The sequence below is a fragment of the Neolamprologus multifasciatus genome, chromosome 4 (genome assembly GCF_963576455.1).
Source record: "Neolamprologus multifasciatus chromosome 4, fNeoMul1.2, whole genome shotgun sequence".
Lineage (NCBI taxonomy): Eukaryota > Metazoa > Chordata > Actinopteri > Cichliformes > Cichlidae > Neolamprologus > Neolamprologus multifasciatus.
This window is the reverse complement of record NC_140442.1, coordinates 21728924-21752546: the sequence shown is the minus strand read 5'-3', so window position 1 is coordinate 21752546 and position 23623 is coordinate 21728924. Positions and strand designations below refer to the sequence as shown.

Sequence of the window (23623 nt, the reverse complement as noted above, 5' to 3'; positions counted from 1 at the left end):
AGACCTCAAAATGTTTGTCACTGGGTAACCAATTCATAATGCACCTTCAGGAACATCAAGTTATTCTTAGTACAGCATACTTGCAATGAATAAGTTGTCCTAACAGTCATCTTAAGTAAACTTTACTCAATTTTTTGGAGGTAACAGGTTTGCATAGTTTTTTGAGTTCTGGGAACTAATTAGATTTTACAGTGCAGTAAATGGTAAATGGCCTGTATTTGTATAGCGCTTTACTAGTCCCTAAGGACCCCAAAGCGCTTTACACATTCAGTCATCCACTCATTCACACACTGGTGATGGCAGCTACATTGTAGCCACAGCCACCCTGGGGCGCACTGACAGAGGCGTAGTAGTTTGAACATTTGTAATAACATTTCTGCACACTGGAACAAACCTGTCTCCTTTTCTAGAACTGTTGCTAACACTTATGAGATGAAAATGAATCTTCCATCGTGAAGATAGAGAGTGACAAATGTTACTTTTCTTTTTTTCTTTATATCAAAACTTTAAAAACAAAAAACTGTTGAAATTACCTGGACTGCCTCAGCCCAGGTGATGTAACATTAGCAGACAGAGGGTTTGATGTTGCAGAATCTTTGGAGCTGTACCATGCTGAACTGAAGAGCCCAGCTTTCGCCAAAAGGAAAAACTAACTGGTGTTATGTGTCAAATTAACTGACATGTTAGCTGGTGGAGTACCTACTGCATTATATATATATATATATATATATATATATATATATATATATATATATCATTTCTTTTTTATAATAAATAATCAAAAACGTTATTTAACTTAAGATTTTAAAAATATGTGCAGTGATTGATGTGCTTTCAGGCACATGCTTCAATCACACGTGTTTGTGACACGTACAACTGTTTCACAAACTCTATAAAGCATTCACACTCCAACGGATGCATCAGAAAGCAACTTGGGATTACAATCTTGTCCAAGGATATTTCGCCTGCAGATTGGAGCAGCCAGGGATCAAACCAGAAAACTTTCTGATCAAAAGCTGTCTTGTGCTAAATCCTGAACGGCAGCCACTCCATTTTAGCCAGCCAAGATTAAATGGCGCATTCTTTAATTACAGAGTTAGGGATTGTTACATGGAACTCAAAAGAAATGTTGAACCCATCCAGTCTCTAGAAAATCTTTGTTGGGGGGGCCAGGTAGGGGCATAGATTTGGAGAAGGGTGGCAGATGTAATTGGCAGATAATGTTAAAAACAATCCTACCAACCGTTAACCATAATTCAATAACTCTATAAACCTAATAACCGAATGCGCTTTTAACTCTTATTAGAATGAGATTTTAACCACTACGGTGCAAAGTTGTTAGATACTGCGTTGATAAAGTACAAGTTATACAATCAGTCAGTGTTTATTCAGCAGTCAAGGACATCAATATTTGCATAGTATTTTTACTGACGTGTAGTGCACATGTGTTTCAGGCAAAAACATTTTTGAATATTAAAATACGAACATTTTTAACATACAATTGCCAAATTAGCCAATGCAAAACCAATGGCTATTAAAAAAAAGAAGATAATCTTCTCACAAACTGGTGTTTGATTTTGAAACAGGAAAAAAGTGGGGAAACAAATGAAAAGACTAACATTTGAATGAAACCTCAAAGCAAGTAAATACTTTATATGCTGCCTTATGGTAAACTTTGGTAATATTGATGTATGAAGAACAACACTGGCTGATGATGAAATACAGTCAGCTGGCATGGTGACACTGCCAGTATTAACCTGCAGGGCTGGACTGGGACAAAAAATTGGGCATTTTCACTACAGACCGGCCCACCAGGTATTAAAGCCATAAAGCCTTTGAATGAAAACAAATGCTGTTGTGACAGTGATGTACACTGTCTTGTTGGTATATGTATGATTTCTATACATTTTACGTCAGATAAAAACTTCAGATAATTATTTAATAAAAGCTAGATATTTTAAATGAGAATAAGAAAGAAAAGTATTTCTTTGTGCCCCCCTCTCCCTGTTGATGCCCTACCTGGCCCCCTGGCAACACTTTGCTAGACCCGCCCCTGCACAGTTACCAGCTGTCAGCTACTTAGAAAAGGATCCTGGTGTTATTTGTCTCTCAGAAACAGTTCATAACTTCCCTTCAACTCATTCATGTCACCTAAAAGGTAAACCTGTTTCTCCATCACCTGTTCAGCTCTGATGATTCAGTAAGGACATCTCCTGGTTTCATCCTCATGTTTCCCTCTCACCACATATCCAAACCGATATCATGACCAGCAGATTTTACAGCTGTGGCTCCAGCAAACATCAGCTGATACTAGAAATTAATATTAAATACATTCTAACAACAGCTGATCAAGCTTAAACGTGCTGCTGTTGTTTAGCGCGACATTCGCTAGTTTCCTGTTTCTGGCGCAAAGTGGGCGATAAATAAACAAGAGAGAAAAGCCGATCAGCTGATCATTGATCAGTTTCATGATTGAAGTAGCAACAGGGGAGGGAGGGGGAGAATGAGAGAAGAAGAGACAGCTGTGCAGCGTAAACACACAGAATAACTCCAGCTTTGTGTCTTTTTTCATTCTAGCTGCGTCTCTTCTCAGCTCAATACCAAACACATAATATTTTCTCTGAATGAGGGACCATTCCATTTTTTAAGGAGCCGTTGGCAACTCTACTAACTAACCTTATGAATAAAATAAACTTCACTATCAGTAACATCATAGCAACCGAACAGCTGTATAGAAACTCCGTCATGCTAGCTCACGCAGTATGAGTTATTGTAACTGACTGTAAAAAGTCAGCACAACGAAAATAAACTCCACCTAAACTTGGTTTATATCTGACCCAGATAGACTGCAGGTCATAACTTCTTACCTGAAGTTCAGTTCACCTGATAGTCGGACCGGCGGCTGCCTCGGGTCTCTCCTCCTCCTGCCTCCCCTTCCCTCATCCACCTGTTGCCTCTGTGGAAGCTCCGCCATAGCCACCACCAAACAACTGAGTTATTTTTACACATCGGCCAGCATCTGGCCAATCCACCACCTCTCATTGTTCATGCCGTTACAAAATAAAGAAATAAATAAGTCATCAGCCCACCGTGCAAATGTCCGATGGCTAGTCCAGCTATGTTAACTTGTTAATCTTTTGCTGAAAAAATGTTTTCTGCGGTGCTGTCTTTCGTGCTTGGCTCTCCTACATTTGCTAACATGATGCTCATAGTGTAGAAGCCGGTGCTGCATTCACTTACCCTCGGATATCTGAGCTTCACTGTGAAACCATAATCGTACATTTGATATTTCATTCAATTTTAGTGTTTTAGCTTCGGGGTGGCCAGTCTGGTTGGGGGGGGGGGGGGGGGGGGCACCAGGCTACCCAGCTGGACACGCCACTGTCGGAGTGTAAGGGCATTTGTGTCACAACACGGTTTTTCACTGATTTAAATTGTGTTGGTTTGCAAATCTAACAATTCAGTCTGCAGTGTTGTTGTTTTTTACACTTCTAGATTTCATCTGTTACACAACTCTTCCATATATTTGATCAGCAGGATCCAAACATGAAGTGAGGGGAAAAAAACCCATCAGGCATCCAGGTACTTTATTCATTTTATTGGCATGTTCAAACCTTGCTTCTTAATCAAAGTCATAAATATAGCTGATCCCAAGTTTTTAATCATATATACCAGTTTAAAATTCAAATGGTGTTTGTGGTACTTGATGGGATTTTAAGGGGGAAAGTCCCCCCAAAATTGTAGAATAATAGTGTGAAAAATAGAATTTTTTCATGCCATTATTAAAAATAGTGGACAGATGAACTTTGTACACCACATCAGTGCTCTGTACACTCACTGGCCACTTTGTTAGATACACCTTGCTAGTACCAGATTGGGCCCATTTTTGCTTCCAAAGCATTAAAATGCTCAGTTTGCATTTCAGCAGGTCTTTCTGTCCATGTTGACGTGCCTATGCCATGCATTGGGTTGCTGACATGCGATTGGCTGATCCCATATTTGCATTAATGAGCAGCTGAATGGGTGTACCTAACAAAGTGGCAAGTGAGGGTATTTGTACTGGACTAAAACAGACATAAAGCTGTAAAACTGCCCACAAACATTAAAGTCCTGGGTAGGATGCTGAGTAGTGTTTACAGATATAGTATGTTTCATGTGGGACTTCATGCATGTCAGTGCTTTGTATCATAAATAACCAATCACACGAGTTTAAAAACAGTTTTTTTTCCTGGGAGAAATTAACATCTGCTTTTGTAGTTCAGAAAATGGCCAATTTCTTATAATGTTGGCACATTAAAATTAAAAAAGCAACAAGGAACTCTTATTAACTTGACCTTGAGCAAGGCACTTGTTTCGCAGCTTGCAGTGGGTATAGTGTGGACATTCCAGTAGTGCAGCGTAAACTATGCTCACATGTCTTTTTGTGATTTTAACTTGTGAGAACGTAAAGGAGTTAAACCACCAAGATGCAGCTGAAATGAAACAGATGTGGACACTCAAATAAAATGCATGCTCAACATGCACGAGGAGACAGCGAAACCCATGAAAAGTAATAATGATAATAATAGTAATAATAAATCAATCTCCAGCCCATTCACTCAGCCACTGCTGGCACTGTCTCCTCTGCTCCTCACTCTCCTCCTCAGTGCTCTGCTCCTTGCTTCGTTTTCTCCTCTCATCCTCCTCTTCTTTTCTCGCTCTCTCTTGCTCTTCTTTTTTAATCTTCCTGTCCTCCTCCTCCCTGCTGTGTATCAGGGCCTCCACAGTGGCCTCTAGTGTCCTTAATGAGCACTGCGGGAGCCACTTGGGATCAACCGCTGGGACAAAAGGGTCTCCAGCAGTGACGCGCAGTGGCTGAGGTTCGAGGGGAATGTGGAGGAGGTGTGCGTGCAGCATCATGCGGTACGGGGAGTTGTCTGTTCCTGAGCTGTAGGTGAAGTCCCCGACAATAGGGTGGCCTAAAGCGCTGCAGTGGACCCTTAACTGGTGGGTTCGACCTGAGAAGAAAAGGAAAATTGAGCGGCAGCGGGAGGGAGACTTTTTAGGAAGTGTTTGCTTCTTTCTAAATGAATGTTACAGTTAAAAAAAACCAAACAAACAAACACACACAAAAAACTCAGGCCAGGCACTGCCATCTTTACATGGAAGCTGGGCTTTCCTCTGCAAGAAGAAAATCTTCATTTGTCCTTTGAAACAAATGCAATTACCAGTGAGAGGCTGCAGCAGCACCTTGGTAACAGGGTCTCCGTCATATAACCCATATTCTAACACTAAGAGCTCAGTCTGGCAAGGCTTGGGGTTCTCACAACCTGACCACAGAAGGAAAGAACACAGAATATAATTCAAACAACTGTTGGAAATTAATGATTTACTTTCAACACGATGTCCAGATGGAATAAATGTCAGAGTCTCTACTCATTGTTGTTCACACTCACAAGACTCAAACCAAGCCAAGTTTAAGTACCTTCTGTTCCCTCAACACACATCATATGTGTTTTTCCCTCTGTGGAGTTCTTGCCGATGGAGAAGTCCACAGTGTGCGTCTCTCCTTCGACCGCCCCACGTATCTGGAAAGCAAAAAGTGTATTTTCACTGACCCGTGTCTCAGAGCACCCGCACATCCATCATCTGGTTATTGTTCTTTTCTGTAATCCTTGTTAACCTGCTCTCCTTCCTCTCTCATTCATCCCTCATGCTGATTGGTCAAAGAACAGAAGGTCAGTTCTCTTTCTCTCTCTCTGCCTGCTCTACCTTAACTCGGCAGTACTTGTCAGGTCCTATTAATCATTAATTGAGCTGGAAATTTTGGTTCTGTTAGTTAAGCTTACTCATAATAGTTTAGGGAAGTAGCCTGAATCTGATGACCCACAATGTGGCCGGTTCATGGCCTTCTTCCTCTTTTGTTTTCTTTTGCCAAGCCTCACATCTACCTTAAAATAAAACTGAAACTTTAGTGATTCATCCACTTTTCAGCAGGCAGTTACAGTTTCCACTAGAGCAGGGCGATATGACCAAAAATATTTATCACGATATACTTTTGAAAATTTGCGATAACGATATAACTGACGATATAATTGACACTAGACAAAATACTTTACAACTCCACAACTTTATTAGTGCACAAAAAACCCCATCAACGTATTTTCACTTAAACAAGGAGATGGTTTTTATGTGCATTAAAGCTATATAAAAATTTAACCGTGCAAATGCAAATCCTTGGTGACAGTTTAACCAAAAGGCATTTCCAGTGGAAATTGGCCGACATATCCTCAGCATAACCGTGTATAATATCCACAAAACTTAAAAAGAGGTTATACACACACAATACGGTAATATTATGTAGGGCTGTTCGGGATGATGATATAAAAACATCTATCGTTTCATTTTACGCTATCGTTTGTTTGCGTGGTGTCGCAAAATAAACCGTTTACAGCAATATTTTTTCATTGTTTTGATGGTCACTGTAGTGACTATATTAATTTCTTGAAGTTCTCTCTTTCTCTTATATTTAATATAACCACACTACGGACGGGCAAGTGACTGTGTTTATGCATTGTCATTAGCAACAACAACGGTAAAACCATCGCATGTCTGCTCATTTAATTTCCACATAAACCTTTCACAATAAAGCTCAAGATCCTGTTGAAACTTTTCAAAATAAACTGAATCAAGTGAAACAGCATGCAGAGTATTTACGGATGAGAAGTAAAAAAGAGCCGTCAGGTGCTAAAAAATAAACCTTAGACTCAAACATTAGAACAGGCTTTTCCCTGCAGTGTAATAAATACAAAGAAAACGGCGGCCTTTACAACTTATGTCTAAATGTATCGTTAAATGTATCGTTTCATGTATTGGTTAAAACACTCAACTCCAGCTACACAACGCAGCTGGAAACACTTCACGCAAGTCGAGCTGCTCAAGATTCACAGAATTTACAGAAAATGTTACATTTTTGTGATTTATATCGTTATCGGACAATAGAATTCTTATATCGGGATATGAGATTTTGGTCATATCACACAGCCCTAATGTTATGTTGAAGCACAGTACGTATCACTCCGCGAGGCTCCAGCCTACGATAGCCGTCATGCTCCGACGGTGCGGGTTCGTAGCTTAGCAAAGTCGTACTAAAGCATTTGACAGATTTTCGAGCGCCGTGTACGACATAAAATCATTTCGAGGTCAGTAAACACAACCAGAATTCATACATAAAGCACACGGGATTATAAGGGCCGCTGTCGATTTTCAGAAAAATCAAAGGATTGATTTTAAGTGTGCCGTATTTTCCGAAAAACACGGTAATAACGACAGCCCGCTAGCATGCTCTACCAAAAATAGTGCTTTGTTGTGTATCTGACGGACGAAAGCTAAACTAGTTCCACACCACTGAAGTTGCAGCATTTTTACAAACCAGTTCTGGTTCATCTGTTTCATTCAACGATCAGCTTTCGCCCTTCTCATTATCTGTCGCCGCCATGCTTTTTCCGCCATGTGCATATGAAAACAAAGGCACTGCGCATGCACGTTTTACCCATATCCTATTGCGATATTTCATTTTCTTATCATTGCCCAACATTATACCGGCATTACAGTGAACGGTATGACATGGCCCAGCCCTAGTTTCCACTATCACTTCAGATAATGATTGCTGGCATCATTTCTTAAGCCTCAGAAAAAAAAACCCTTAACTGTTCTGTTTGATTCCTCTCTTAAATTAGACGCACAGATCAGAGCAGCTGTTAAGTCATTTCTTTCTAATTCTGAACTAGAAAAAGTCATTCATGTTTTTATTACATCCAGATTGGATTACTGCAAAACGCTTATAACACAACTGCAGCTCTTTCAAAATGCAACTGCTAGACCCCTGACAGGCACACAGAAGATCATCTTCTTAAATCGTTGCACTGGCTTCCTGTGAAGTACAGGATCAATTTTAAAATATTCTTCCTCACATATAAGTGCTTACATGAGCTCGTTTTAATTTATCCAGCAGATCTTGTACATTTCTATGTCCCATGCGCCATCTGACTTACTGTATACAGTATATCCTTATCTCTTTTACTCTTATTATATTATTTCCTGTTATCATTTTTATTTTACTCTATTTTTATTTATCAAATTCTGAAAGATAAAAAATATTTTATCTTTGTCAGTAATTATGCTATGGATTAAGGGACTCTAATAGCACAAAAAACCAACCAACCAAACAAACAAAAAACCGCTCATTAAATTCATTAAAGTGTCAGAACACAATTGCATGTGTTTCACTGTATTTGCAGCCCATACCAGAGCGAGGTAGAATTTGGTCACGGTGCGGTCCTTGAAGCAGCGGTAAGCCCGGCCAGCGGCAGCTTTATTCAGGGCAACACAAAGAGCTCCACTTGTGGAGAAATCCAACTGATGACAGAACCTTGTGAGAGACGAGGAAAACAATAAGACTACTCCTGCTACCAAGAACATCTGACAAGTGCAGAGGAAGTAAAGGCATTCTGACCGAAATCCATAGTAGGTGCGTGGGTCAGCCAGCTGAGGGAAGCGGTGGCGAAGCTGTGCCTGTACGGTGTTCTTCTCGTACCACATCTTGCTGTCGATGCGGATGTCCCAGTGTTTGTCCACCACGATGTAGTCATCACTGTGATACAGTACACGCAGGCTCTCCAGGCTAGCGGGCTCCGTGCTCATCGTGTGCAGTGATTAACTGGCACAAGCGTTGCAGGCCTACAGGGACAAAGTTGTTGTCGTGACACATTTCACTGAGGGTTTATTTGAAGTACAGTACTAAAGACTTTCCTCTCACCAGTATAAAAAAAAACCTCATAGCTGCCACTTATATTAATTCAACAGTCAATAAATTATAGAGCATAAAACTGGATTAGTATAAACTAGCAGGCAGTGGTACGAAACCTTGCATGTTTGGGTGTTGCACAAGTGTTTCTCACAACTTTCTTTGATTTCTGCTTTAATCTCATTTAACTCGGAATAAATGGATTTTAAGTTTTTTGTTGTTACATTATGCATACTTGTGCTTGCAGGTGCAAAGCATAAGTACCAGCATAGATATGCAACATAACTGTGCTCATGCAGCACTTTTCTAGACTTACTGATCACTCAAAGGTCTTCTAACATCTTAAGTACACATTCATACAGCACTTTATCTTGACATGCATGTTTTTGGACTGTGGAAGGAAGCTTGAGGACCTGATGGAAACTCAGTCCAGGTACCTCTAGAGCTGGTCAAGCATACAAACTCCATGCAGAACAGCCCTGCAGGAGTTAAACCAGAAACCTTGCTCTGATGCAACAGGGCTCATCAACCTACTACCATGCTCGTGTCTGTGTCAAGGTACAATCTCTCAAGGCACCCTATGTTTGAACTCCTTATGTGCAAAATTACGGTGTTTTACTATTACACTGTTTGAAGAGTCCTCCACGATCCTTTAAAAACCAGCAGGTGCCTGTCTCTCTGGGAAACTGGGCAAATGTGACAGTTCTCATGACTGAATCAAGCTTCTGCCTTCACCTCTGTCAGCGCTCTCCCATAAGAAATACACACAGACCTGACATGTACAGTTTTCCAGGTTTAGATCTGAAATTCATCTGAAAAGAAACAGCTCAATTTTGACCCGGAATAGCCTCGGTGTACAACAATATTTTTGTGATTCAACTTTCATTTTGCGTATTTTGTGTAACTTTCGGAAAAGGCATCGAATTTCAGGGTAAAGCAATAACATTCATGTTTAATTATTTATTTTTACTGCTGTCAAATTAAAAGAAAAAAAAAAGGATCAGATTTGACCCAGAATGGAGGAGTTAAAAGGATAGTATCAAAAAAGCGACAGCCTCCAGAGGTCTCACCCGCAGTGCGCCAAACCATCTTTATGGCTGTGAGGAGAACAGACCGGTGGCCGTAGCCTGTCTTATATTCGAGGACGTTTCCTTGGCCGTGAGAGCATCCCATCCACCTGCGCGTGTGGCAGTAAATCATGCGCCCACTAGTTAGCACCGCTGATTTGCTAACTAGTGGTTTGCTATTAGCATAAGACAACTAACCTGTGTTGTATGATAAAATATGTTTTCTGAATAAGAAAGCCCGGTTATATGGCTTTCTTATGATAGTTAATATAACCGGAAAACTTACCGTTAATAAGGACCCAAAAAGTGATAAATGTTTTCAACAGATGTAAACATAGCTGCTTGTGACGCACTGCACTGCGCATGCGCTTCATCTTCTTCGTGCGTGTTTTGGGTCATCAGACTAGCTTAAAAGGTGCACAGCGCCACCACCCGTGTATGACGGTGTTTATTTCACCATACATGAACGATTTACGTTTACAAACATTTTATGATTCACCTCGTTGCTGGTTTACTTTGTTCAAGGATTAAAAGTCTCCAGTATTGTGCAATAGTCTTAAACCACCCCGTATTTCTTCATATTTTGCTTGGAAAATTTGAAATAGGAGATCTTTTAAAACATACAGAGAAATACAGTATATAAGATATCAGTTTATACAATTGTAACAAGCGTGAAACTCCATATTTGATAATACCACCATTATTCTTCAACACAGGTTTAACTGTCTTAGGCAGGGTTCTTGTAATTTCTTTATGTAGTCTTCAGGAATAGTTCTCCAGGCTTCTTGAAGGACATTCAAAGCTCTTCTTTGGATGTTTTTGCCTTTTGTTCTGTTCTCTATCAAGATGATCACACAATCCTTCAATAATGTTGAAGTCCGGGCTCTGGAGAGGAAAATCCATGACTGATAGTGTTCGACTGTGTGTTTTTTCTATCCAGGTATGCCTTTACCGTACAGTGTGTGTGTTTGCGATCATTGTCATGCTGAAAGATGAAGCTGTTGCCAATCAGACGCTTTCCAGGTGGATGCGTGGTGGATCAATATCTGACCATACGTTTCTGTGTTCATAATTTCAACAAGATCCTGTAGATACTGCTTGTTGTTACTCTCTCCTGACCTACACATTGAACCAAAGATTTCTAGTTTGGATTCATCACTCCTTCAGACCTGTTGTCTTTCAGTCCAGTTCTAGTGTGCTGGGTTTTTACCTCAGACTTTTTTTTCCCTGTTTCCCTTCTTTAAAAGTGGTTTCTTTATAGCCACCCTTCTAATAGAGGCAATTTATGGTGAGGCTTCAGTGAACAGTAGATGGCTCAAGTGAACAGACAGATTTCTCAGGTCATGAATCAGGTCTGAATGTCTTTCTATTTCCTAAGAACATGACTTTCAAATACAGTTCAGCTGGCGCAGATATTTTTTAGAAGCCCGCTGTTGCTTTTCTCATCCATCACTTGTCCACTTTCCTCAAATTTATCAAGGATCCACTGCACATATGGCCAGGATATGTCAAGTTTTCAGCTAACAGCTCTTTGTGAATCAGCTTTTTGGGGCAAAAATAATATTTTATTCCTGTCAAATTGTGTTATCGTTGGTATTTTTCTAAGAATCAAATACAGAGGTGGGGACAAATTATGTGTTGTGCACGAACATTTTTCTTGTAAAACAAAGGGGGCCCTGGCAAAAAAAAGTTTTGAAACCACTGCCTTAATAAATTATAAGAAAGTCTGGCTCCTTGGAAGTAAAATAAATTATAAAGAAATCAGGAATAGCTCAAGACGTCTGCACAAAGAGTAGAGAGAATGAATGTGAAAAACTTGTCCTTCATCAGAGGATTTAAAGATGTGGTATTTTAGATAAAGCATCTATATTATTTATAGGCACGCTATCGGTTCACCTGTGATTTTATTGCCAAGCGAAGAGAGTGAGGAAGACGCTTCCTGATGTTTAGTTTTTGACAACTCTATTGAAAACTTTGAACAGTTACAAGTCAAACAGCTTGTCATCTGGACTGGAGTGAGCACATTATGTTTATTGCATTTGTCTCATTTTATTATTTATTTATTGCCCTGTGGTACCATTTCAGGTCAGTCCACAGTTACTGTGATGTTCATAATCCCTCACCTTCACCTCGGGACTTTAATCTGACGGGTCCATGTGACAATCCAGTATTGTGAGCATGTGGTAGCTGAGGTAATGAAATGCCACGTTTTGTTTATGTGCTTTGTTCAAGTCTGCCCCGGGGCATTGGAGGGCACCTGAGCAAGGACGTGCGAGATGACGAAGACAAAGGGCTCAGATTCAGAGATGGGGTGAAGAAAAAAGTACAGAGATGTCAAATGAATTTTGAAGCGAAAACGTTTCTCCATCTTGTCACGCTTTGACCTCCTCATAGGTCCAAAGCTAATATAGTAAGTGAAGACTCTTTGGAACATTACGTGCTGAAACACATTGGTTGAATAAAGCACAGGCTCTTCCAGAGAGTAATCCCTGAACGCAGACAGGTAATAATGTGTGTTGAGCTAAGAGGATGAAGACTTATTATATAATTGGTGTGTGTGTTGAGTCAAATGCTGGAGAATTGGATTCAGTCGTGCTGCTGTGATGCTGTTTTTCTGGTTATTGTTTCATAACATGTCATAGCAAATCATGCACTCCGATAAGAAGGCACACATGCTCACACACAGATGCACGTGGCACTAACACAAACGCTTCAGTCAGATGAGAGAGGATGAGCTGGCAGACACTGTGCAGGAGGCAAGCATCAATACTGATATTGTAAGAGGAAGTTTTTCAGCATCCTTACTGTGGATTGTGTGAAAAAAGATATCTAAAGATTCCTTGTTGCTTTGGATTTGCTTGATTTCTAACAAGCTTTCTCTATCTTGGATGTATTTTTTCTTTTTGGCACTGTTTTGATCTTTTCTGCACCACTTTGAGTTTGGTGCAAAAGTCTTTGCCGGCCATAATACGAGCATTTTTCCAGGTCTTTTCTCAAACTGTTTTTTTTTTTTTTTTGCTCAGAGACGTGACAAGGCAGGCTGTGTAGATACCGTTTATTTTATATCATTTGGATAAAGCGTGAAGGACACAGCTTATATAAGCGGTATTCATTTATTTCCAACTCTGAAAGGTGTAATTTTTCTGACCTTGCTTTTATTTCTGTAAGATTACTTTCTGAGACTGCCGTGAGTATTTTAAGCCGCCTCTCCACCATGCATAATAAGTCATTTTTGCAGGCTCGCTGTGATGAGCCTATAATTACGTCGGACTGGGGTCTCCTTTTGCTGCTGGCTCTGCTGCTGCTGGCGCTGGTCTACTCCTTCCTCTACCTGCCTGCCTCCGCCCAGCGAGCCCTGCTAGAGCAGGCCCTCAGCAGCAACAACACCACCACCGCCGTGACTGACTGATTCAGGGATGAACCGTGACAGAAGCTTCACGAATGGATAAGCAGACAAGCGAGGCCATCTTACATATGTAAATAGTGTGGACTGTACTGCTTGTCATTTTGCCCAACAAAAATCAAGAAGCTGTAAAGTGTCAGTAAGGAAACAGAGGCATGGATACTTGAAGATGGATTTAAAGTGCGTTTATACTTGGAGGGGTTTGTAATGAGCCATTTAGCGCCTCTGTGTTTCAGAGAAGAAAAAAAGTATGTAGCTGTGTTGAAGCACTGTACTTTCTGGAGGTCCTACTGGCCATGTTGTTCCCTCTATGTATATTAAAAATGGTATCAGGCATGTGTTCCTGTGCTTCTTTTTTTTTCCTCTTTAAACTTTGCTATGTGTTTTCAAGATCAAATCAATATAATGCACTAAATCTGCACAAAAAAGGCTGTTTTGTTCTAATTTCCCAACCCTGTTACAGTCCTGTGAAAATGAGTTTCACACCCTTAATGTTTTTGTAGAAATTAAGAAGTAAGTAGGAGCCAGGTGCTGCTAATAACATGCACTTGATTCCCAGATCATCAGGAAGTGTGAGAAACTCTGAACGGAGAAGCTTTGGCAGTTTGCTGGTCTGGACCATTGACAATTCCACAATCTTCCAAAGAGTGTCCCAGCAAATTCCTCCCAAGGTCAGACTGTGAAATGTTCGAGGAACCTGCAAAAAATCCAACAGCTATATCTCTGCCGGCCACAGTTAGCATATAAAAGTTCATGACAGTATAATTAGATAAAGAATGAACAAGTGTGGCGTGTTTGGAAGTGTTGCCAGGAGAAAGCTCCTCTAAAATCAACATTTTAGCTTGACTTATGTTTGCAAAGTTACATGTGAACAAACCACAATACTTCTGGAACAATGTCCTTTAGGCAAACGACACTAAAGTGAAGATGTTTGGCCATAAAGAACAGCACCATGTTTGGAAAAACTCAACACGATCGCGTAGAGTCCTGTGAAAATACATGAGCAGAGCAAAGCACACTTGGGTTTAAGACAAACGAAAAGCTCAGTTTGAATTACCTTTATTAAAAGATACAGGATACTAGATTTGACACCAATATTTAAAGATGCAGCACTTGATTGTTACAGGCTTCGGCATCAGATCCAGAAAATGTTTTTTTTTTTTCCTTTCTGCTATCCGTGCCTTACAAATGGTTCCCGTAAATACTGTATCCGCAGTATACGACCACTACTGACATCTGGATATCGCATCGCTAATATTTTTTTTCTTTTAATCACATTAAATCCTTAAAAAAAGAAAGAGAGAATCTTGCTAAACCATGCAACACCCAACAAGCCAACATTTACAGTTAGTCTTAGACCACGATGATTCACTCAAATGGTACTTCAGAGTTCAATATGTTCAGCTACAATGAAAATATCATATCCAAAGACTTGACACAATAATGATATTACGTATTTTTTAAGGGACACCAGTTTATCCCTTGATTTACTGCTCTCACATTCAAGCTCGAAAGCTGAATATTATTCACATCTTACGTCCTTGGTATAAGAGAGAGGTTTAGAAAGGTTTAATTTAGTTCATAAGCGTATCAAATCCTTAAGGACTTACATGCATCTCTTTCTACAATATACACAGTTCAGTTCCAGTCGTTCATTGGTCTGCTCCTTCAAATAAAACATGCCACAAAGTCTCGCGAGAACTGGCGCTTCGATAGAAAACACAAAAGTTAAAACACAGCATGTGTATGAAAAACGAAGGCAAAAAGGTCGGGCCTTTTTAGTTGGAGAGTAATCTGGGTTTAGGAGAGATGACGCACCATTATGAGGGGAAGAGAGAATATGTGAAAAGTTATTATAATCAATAACAGAAAACAGAAAACAGAAAAAACATATGAGAAAACACAAAACTGAGATGTTAAGAAAGACAGCAAACACAGTGTCAGTGAATCTAAATGATCTAAATGCACCTAATTAAAATGTATCCTATTTTGCTGCCACAGTCTCTCACTCCAAGTAATGTCCTGTGGGTTTCTAAGTGTATGATGCCAGTTCAGAGGCACAATTACGTTTGCTATATGTTGGGAGCAGGTACGGTTGTGACGCCTGTTGTTTCAGTATCTTTAAAATCACGAAATTTTGGACCTACAGTTCCTAAACTTTGATACAAAGTACCCACATTTGTTCACGACAAATAGCGCCAATTTACATTTGTGCAAGATTATTACAGATGTTTAAGGGTGATGCTAAATATGTGCTGTTCCTACTTTCTTTTCTCCTACTCCCAACTGGTCCTGGTGGATGGAAGAAGTTCTTCCTCCCCACCATAGCCAACTGTTCAAAGATCTATATTTGTGAGTGTTTGATGTTATATTTTGCTGAGCTGTCACTGGGAACATTTTCAGCTAAATGAGAAAAAACTGAGCACATTGTCACATGTGCTAATTCTGCTCCAGTCTCTACAGGCTAATCTGCCATAAGCGAACCTTTAAAGGTATTTAATTATTAATTGAATAATGATTTGAAACTGAATTGTCCCTTTTTAACTTTGTTGGCTGCATTTAAAAAACATTTGCACACCACAGGCGATCTGTCTTTCAGTTCCCCGGGCTTTTTCTTTAAAATGATTAAAAACCAACAGTGTTCTTTTTTTTAAGATGTAATGGATTGATTATGCTATTTTCTAACCCACCCTATCCCTGGTAGCAATTACAAGTAACATTAGACTTATAAATAGTATTTATCTGTTAAAATCTCTAATTTAAAATTGTGTTGGTCCCAAAAAATTAAAAAATTGAAACTTGAAAGAAAGAAAGAAAGAATGTTACTACCTAAAAATCTCTTATCCTTAAAGCGTACAATGTTAAACACCGAACACTGAAATTTCTCATCCGTGGGATAATGAAGGTTTATTCTATTCTATTAAATCAGGGATGGACAGGGTAAACAATGATCTTGTCCCTCACTGGCATATAACACTGTTATAACCCACATGTTATAAGCACACCTATTCTCTCCCACCCAGTGACACCCAGACATCAGCTGCTGTATTACTTAGAAACAGATGAAAACTCTAAACTGGTTCTGAGTTGTTTATATTTCTGCAGTTGCTTCTCAACCATTTGCAGCAGAAATGTGAGATACAATCTTGAAGTGTAAGTCACACTAATTTTAAGGAGGAAAGTGTACCACAGGTGCACTTTGTGACTTTGAGGTTTTTTCAGCTAATCTGGTGCTTAATTGCCTCGATGAGCTGTCCCTGCTGCCGAGCTCACTCTGTGAATGGACCAAACAACGTTTTCTATCACCGGCATGTGCCTGCCCCTCTCATCTTCACTTTTGTCTGTATCTCTGCTTTTTAAACCTGAAATGCTCTGATGTGTGAATTCAAAATCCCTCCTGCTGGTTCTGCAGGAGGTTTCTTCCTGTTAAAAGTGAGTTTCTTCTTCCCCACTGTGGCCAAGTGCTTGCTCATAGGGGTTTTTGATTGGTGCGATTTTCTTTCTAATATTGTAGCGTCTTTACCTTACACTATAAAGCACTTAGAGGCGACTGTTGTTGTGATGTTGCTATAAAAAAAACCTGTTCTAATGTGTGCTGCAAGCTGTTCAGGACATCTTGTCCCAGTTAACTCTATAAGGATAAAATAAAAAAAAGAATAAATCCACCTTACTTACTGGACACAACAGCAGTCTCTGGAGTTTGTTTCCCTTCAGCTATAAAAACAATTTTGCCATGTTTATATTTTGTTGGATTTGTGCCTTGAATGGATTAAACACCCTTTCATTACTTGTCTACACGCGCCATGAGGAAGGAACTGAAAGCAAGTGGAAAGGGAGATTTCAGCATGTGGTTAACTCTGAACAATAGCAGAGAAAGAGGGCATTCTCTTTTCTAAAAGTCTCAGTCACTCGTGGTTTTCTGGAGGCCTGCATGTAGTGCACTAAACAGAAAAGGAGGGAAAAGGTGGAAGAGAAGAGTTAGAAAACTTCTTGTTTTGGCCACTGCAAGGTAGCTCTCATGAAATGAAGATGACAGAGACAAGAGGGGATGAAGAATAGACGTGAAAGAAGGAAAGAGAGCAGAATTATTACTCTCTCTCTGACACACACATTCTCTCTCTCACACACACACACACACACTCTCTCTCTCTCTCTCTCTCACACACACACACACACACACACACGCACACACGCACACACACACACACTCCCAATCGATTAATTCCAGTCCTTGCTGATATTGAGGTTCCACTCCCAGGATAAGTAGACGTTCTTGTCATCATCAGTGAAGCAGGACTTGATCTGATACTGGCCACGGGACATCGCGCCTTTAGCTGCCTCATTGATCGGGCAAAGAAACTCCTGCTCCTCTGCGCGTGGGCCGTAACTTCCTACCATGTACACCGCCTTGTTCACTGTGAAGAGACACAAACAGAGCATGTAGCTCTCTAACAACCTTTTCTCTGAGTCTAACAATCTATCTGTGCATTCAGTGCAAACATTTCAAAGGTGCCATTTTCACCCTTCTGTACTTTTATTTTTGTACAAAATGTATGTGACATACAATATTTTGTTCATAAAAAATAGAAACACAAGTCCATTTCACTGACTGATGTTCAGTGTCTTTGTTGATGGATGTTTAGTTGCATTCAAACACAATATGTGGACAATATGCAGAAGCTGCTCAGCCATGAAGCTCCCTGCACAAAGTTTTGCTGATGTTAATGCCCGTGGAGGTTTGGATCTCTGCAGTCGCTGAGTCGTCAGCGTGTTGGTTACCCCCATCGTTAACTCTACATACTCTGACACTTTGTGGCTGAGTTTCTATGGTTACTTAATGGTTCCACTTTGCAATAATACCACTTTAGATGATCGTCACATATTTAGGATAGAATTTAATGAACTGACTTGGTGCACCATGCTCAAATTAAGTGAGCTCTTTAGAATTACCCATTTTTCAGAAATGTTTGTAAAGGCAGACTGCATGGCTCGATGCTTGATTTTACACACCTGTGGCAATAGGATCCACCTCTTAACTTGGATTCAAAGGTTAAGACGTGTGTTCCAGCACTTTTTTTCATGACTGAACTTACTTCTCACTCCTTTTCTGTAGGTCACTTGACGGTACTTCAGGCCAGAAACGATTTCTCTGTTCACCTGCAGACACACATAGTTTCAAACATGTTCATTAATTTATGATTTCCTCTTTCCAGGCTGCCCCCACCCCCAAAAAAGAAATCAGTTCACACAAACTCAGTGAGCAAAAGGTAAGTGAGAGTGTCTAATTCACGTAATGCATAATGCAGCATAAACCGATGTAAAAAAGAAATCTCCACACAACATTAAGGATATCTTTGCTACATTAATGGAAACACATTTTTATGTACAAAAGGAAAATGAAGTAATTAAAGAAAAAAATACCAGACACTTAAACAAAATGTACATAACTGAGATTTGTAATCTTATGTGGACTAATTTAGTCCAGATCTTCTAACATGGGACACAAACAGAGATACTACAATTGCTCATCACTCACTATGCAAAGTGCCTTAAAACACAATTACCTTTTATTCAGATGAGACCACAGCTGGAAAAAACAGCTTTGTGTAATATGTAGCAGTATCCTTCCATCCATCATTACAGTACTTCTGCTATTGGAGATTTACTGCTATCCAGCATCCTTTTGGCAAATTAAATCAATTTTTTCAGCAGATTTTTATTTATTAGCTTGTATTTTATCCATTTCACAAAATGGGTTATAAGTTTCACTTTATTCGTTACATTTTAATGAGGTGAGGAAAAAATACTAGTCTCATGGAAAAAAGAGAGAAATTCTGGGATTGTCATTATTTCTACACATACCCTTACACACACATCAGGTTTGTGGCACCTTAAACATTCAATCAATGAAGTAAACCATCGTTAAATGTAACAGCAAACTGCAGTGATAATCTTTGCCCAGCAGGTGTCCTTGCAGCACAGCTGAGCTGCTCATTCCCTGAGCTGTTTGGCTATTCTACCCACCTCTACCTTTTCCTTCAGGGCAAGGTCTCTTGGGTCCTTCCTCAAGCCCAGTACTTCCACACATTCACACTTAGACACACACTGACCTATTTTCTAGGCTAACTTACTCTTTGCTTTTCAATAAAGATCCAGGTGATAGGGTGACTTGCTCCTGGTGATTCATTCAAATTACTTCTGTATCATACCAGCAATGTTTAGCTTTCATCTCCAGGTCAATAGTATTTCTCGCACTCTCAGACAATAAGACCTACGCAGGGTTATAGATGAGCTGGCTCCTGGTTGTCTTACAATCAGCTCCACCGAATTTCAAAAATGCGATAAACTACTATCCCTACTGATTCAAGGGAAGTTCCTACATGCAGCTAAACTACAATTGAGTTCTGACCTTTTCTTATTTCTGTGGCAAATAATTAATGAAGTTACCCTCTGGGGAATTCACTTGGTTTCAAACACATTTTCATCACCTCAGGTGTTTATTGTGAATGTGACAGCTAAACGTTGAGGGGTTTATTTGTAACAGAGAAAAGAAGGAAGAGATTAGAGGTGTGAGGAAGTGTAGATGGCAGAGCATGAAGTGAAAAAGAAGAGAACAGGGAAGTGAGGCAAGAGAAAGGCAGGAAAGGATGATGATGCTGGGAAGAGGAGAGGAGAGTGTGGAAGCTGGGCGGGGTAGCATTTGAATGATTAAAGGAACATTATTAAAAGAGACAGAGGAAAGAGGAATTGAATTAAATAACTGCTATCATCATGCTTATTAATATAACAAATAAACTAGGAGGAATTTGGGCTGTTACTGGTGTCATAATGAGCAAACATAACTAACTGGATATTTACTTTTTTCTTTACATTTACATATAGAAAAAACCTCTGCATGCACTTGGCAATACGGAAACACATTCAAATAAAAATTTAATGTTCATTTGCAGCATTTATAGCAACGTTATCCACACCTTTCAGGGAAATTTACAACATCAACACAATCATTAAAGTCACTTTCACACATGCACCACAACTCCGAACTTAGCCTGCCGGCTATCTAGCACAAAACCTGTGTGAAGGCGCCAGTGGGAGAATATTTTGGTTATGTGTGCTGCCTCCACTAAACCACACAGAGGACTTCCAGTAGTACAAAAGCTACTGAAGTGGACAATTTCCCACAGTGTGAGAAGTGACAGCTGTGGAAAATGACCCTACCTATTTCTGTCTCCTTATAATTTTACAGTACGAGATGTAGTCAGTTGTGCACGATATCCTTTGAACACAGTGTTCCCACTGTATCCTGTACTGTGGCTGACAGATACCTTGTCCCTTTGCAAAGACAAAGTATAAATCAAAAAGAGACACCCCCCCCCCCCCCCCGCAAAAAAAAAAAAAAAAAAAATCAGGAAAAGATTGTTGAGGGCTGATTCCTGTGTAACCTTTACCCCTGTCTGGACTGATTTCTGCCGGGTTGTAGTGAAAGACAGTCTGAATTTGTGGTGAGATTCGAGTGTGAAACTGATATGTACAGAACTGGAAGAGTTTGTTGAAGTGGAAAATCCCCTGAAAGCATTAAATGTGTAGCAGAGTGCAGTGACAGAAGGGAAGCTAATGAAAGGGCTCCGGAGAAAAAGAAACTGACAAATCTTCCCTGAGAAATTATTGTGTGTATCCTTCCTTTGAGCCTCAGTGTGTCAGAGTGGATCACAACCTTGAGTGTGCTCCTCCAATGGCTCCACCTAAGTGACCTCTAATCCACCGCCAGCAAAGAATCAAGATGGACAGACTCTTCCAGTGAGCTGTCTGTAAACAGTATAAAAACGTCTTGCCTTTTGGTGCAAACTGCCATATTCTGCAGTTCTGCCCTTGGCCTCTCAGTGTTCACGTAACAAAGACAGCTGATAACGTGAAAACTCCCACCGAGTCTTATTTCCACAGCATTAAAAGGGTTTCATCTCCAGCATGAAGCTTTACAAGCACTATAAAATTAAGCAGCACTGAAAAAGCCCATTAAAAAAAGATAATGGTCTGCTTTGATTTTGGTGGTTTGATTTTATAGCACGTGGTGGCTTACTCAGCACTGTGTCTCCCTTTCCACCTCTTAATCACTTCCAGTAGATACCTTCCCATCTGTTTGTTTCCATCCCTCACACACACACACACACACACACACACACACACACACACACACACACACACACACACACAGAGTAACCCACTATAAGGCTCGCCATCCTTAATATATCCGTGTGACTGTATCTTTCCATCTTACCTTGAAGTGTATCTTTAGTCTGTATTTCACTCCCTCCTGTAAGGAGAAGCTCTTCTCCTTCAGAGCGATCAGGTCACCTGCACAATCAACAACAAAGAAACAATAAAACATCCCTAATGGACCACATGACATGTATGACATCACTCACTCCACATGTAAAATGACTTGAAGGGTCACCCTCTTGTTGCTTCTTACATGTCCATAAATGTAGCTTACTGACTTACACAGCAACTGGAGAATTGCACCATAATATGACCACCATGATATTTAAACATAATGTTTAAAGAGGAATGCCAGTGAATTCCCAGTATTGTCTTCTCATGTTTTCTGCTAAATCGGAAGGAGTAAATTTATAAAGAAAATGTGCTTAAAGTTATAGTGCGTAACATTTTCCCCTTGAGATGTTAGTAGATTGCAGATTGTCCCTCCCAATTAAAGCACATAATCCTAGCTATGGTAGCTGATGTAGGACAAACATGTTTTTGGCAGCCAAAACCAAAAAGATGTGCCATAGTTAGCCAAACCAAGCTAACTTTTAGTTATAAAGTGCTTTAGAATAGTACTTAACATTATACATTATACAATACAAAAACAACTCCCAGTCAAACACTGTGGCCAATCAAAACAAGTGGATTTTAAGAAGTGACTTAAAACAATTAGCCTCTGTTAGCGTATGTTAGCCTCTGTTAGCGTATGTTAGCCTCTGTTAGCTGGTATTAATGAAACTTTCTTTGAAGTCGATATAACTTTGTTGGACTCTGATGCTTAGTGAATAAACTATTATAGGATGTGAGAATATAATCAAGGAGAAAGTGCGATTTTAAGGACGCTCTATCCAAATATTATCAGGCATATTGTTAGCTTACTGTATAACTGGCTGGTATTGTATAACCTGTCAGTTGTAGGTTGACTGGAGGGAACATGGCACTTTCCATAAAATAACCTATGAAAACGTATCAATTTTTTGGAAGATGACTAATTTATGTACTTTTTTTTTTTTTTTTTAAATGAAATAACCTGAAAAAAATTGCTGACTGTACCTTTAGAGGAACTCTGACATACTGGTTATTTATTGTTACTGGGTAAAACCAGTATGGTTTCTTTGTATAGTAAAAGTGTCTCAGTTGTGTGGTGTGGTTGAATGAGTTCATACTGCAGTGGTGGCAATGCATCCTGGCCCATTGAAAAAGCACAGAGCAATCAGAAATGCATCCACTGCCTAATCACTTTATATGTCAATTTAAACCAAACCATCAGTCCTGAGTGCTTCCTAATGGACAAAGAGAAACAAAAGAGGAAGCAAAGGAGGAGGAGATGAAGGACAGATAGAAGAATGGGGCAAATAAAAAAAACAGATAGCAGTGATATGATGCGAGGAAGAAGTGAGACAGTCAGAGAATCAAAGCAAGACATCTTAAAAATCCACGTAGATGTAGTACATTTAAATTCGCAATAAATAAATAAATATAAACTCCTAACTGTTCCTACAGTATGTGGTTATGTCTTAATTTTGACAATCTGCACACCCCCTTGTGGTTTGGGAGCTTCTTGTTGCTGCGAGATAAAGTCATCAGATAAAAACCAAACATGCCATTTACCTCGGTAGCTTCTCCATCTCTATTTCTGTCTCATTTCTTTGGACTCATCTCCCTCTCTGAACTGCAGCCTGTAACCCCCCTCGCTACCTTCCTGTGCACCTCCTTCCTCTCCCTACTCTCGTCTCAGGAGACAGAGAGAAGAGAAAAGAAGCTGGCCACCCTTGGGAGCGTCTGACTGAGAAAATAGGTCAATTTGGAAAGCTGTCTACCTGTTCTCACCCCCTTCTCTCTTGCAAAAAAACACAAGCAGGTATGAACACCAGCAAGTATGCATGCAAGGATACACACACACAGACACACACAACACACAGACAAATACACCCAATGATCGCATAGGCTTTCAGCCTAAACCTTACACTTTGCACATATTGGACTCACTGCTTGTTATTTTTTATGCCACAAAATCACAAATTTGTCATTTTCTTTGTCAAGTCAGTTTTAAGTAGTCATTCTGGTTGCTGACCTAATTCAAAGGTCAATTATAGAATTATATTC

At 39.9% G+C, this 23623-nt stretch overlaps 2 protein-coding genes across 3 annotated transcripts in view; both read right to left on the bottom strand.

Annotated features, from left to right (window-relative positions):
- Nucleotides 1-1500: 1500 nt before the first annotated feature.
- rpusd1 (RNA pseudouridine synthase domain containing 1) lies at nt 1501-10246 on the bottom strand. Of its 2 annotated transcripts, none has more exons than XM_085157280.1 (6): nt 9856-10132; nt 8495-8718; nt 8287-8410; nt 5465-5567; nt 5208-5309; nt 1501-4997 (listed from the first exon to the last, which is right to left on the bottom strand). In XM_085157280.1, exons 2-6 carry the CDS (start codon nt 8680-8682, stop codon nt 4579-4581), a joined length of 936 nt encoding a protein of 311 aa, XP_085013406.1. In that variant the 5' UTR covers nt 8683-8718; nt 9856-10132; the 3' UTR covers nt 1501-4578. The 2 variants fall into 2 exon arrangements, with proteins under 2 accessions (XP_085013406.1, XP_085013405.1); XM_085157279.1 differs by lacking the exon at nt 9856-10132 and adding an exon at nt 10139-10246 and having other exon boundaries at nt 1506-4997.
- Nucleotides 10247-12785: 2539 nt separating this feature from the next.
- The window catches only part of arhgdig (Rho GDP dissociation inhibitor (GDI) gamma), a 35060-nt gene continuing 24222 nt past the window's right edge, over nt 12786-23623 (bottom strand). Inside the window, exons 4-6 of the mRNA XM_085157281.1 lie at nt 21531-21607; nt 18349-18412; nt 12786-17670 (exon numbers count right to left, since the gene is read on the bottom strand). Coding sequence (XP_085013407.1) covers nt 17474-17670; nt 18349-18412; nt 21531-21607 — 338 coding nt within the window. The 3' untranslated portion in view covers nt 12786-17473. The remainder of the gene's footprint in view (nt 17671-18348; nt 18413-21530; nt 21608-23623) is intronic.

What these genes read in the sequence shown, in the direction of transcription:
- rpusd1 (XM_085157279.1), bottom strand. Translation starts at nt 8,682, where the DNA reads ATGAGCACGGAGCCCGCTAGCCTGGAGAGCCTGCGTGTACTGTATCAC. An exon ending in CCAAATTCTACCTCGCTCTG is followed by an intron (nt 5,568 to 8,286) that starts GTATGGGCTGCA and finishes TTTGCTTTCCAG; the next exon opens with ATACGTGGGGCGGTCGAAGG. An exon ending in GTGTGTTGAGGGAACAGAAG is followed by an intron (nt 5,310 to 5,464) that starts GTACTTAAACTT and finishes TTCTGTGGTCAG; the next exon opens with GTTGTGAGAACCCCAAGCCT.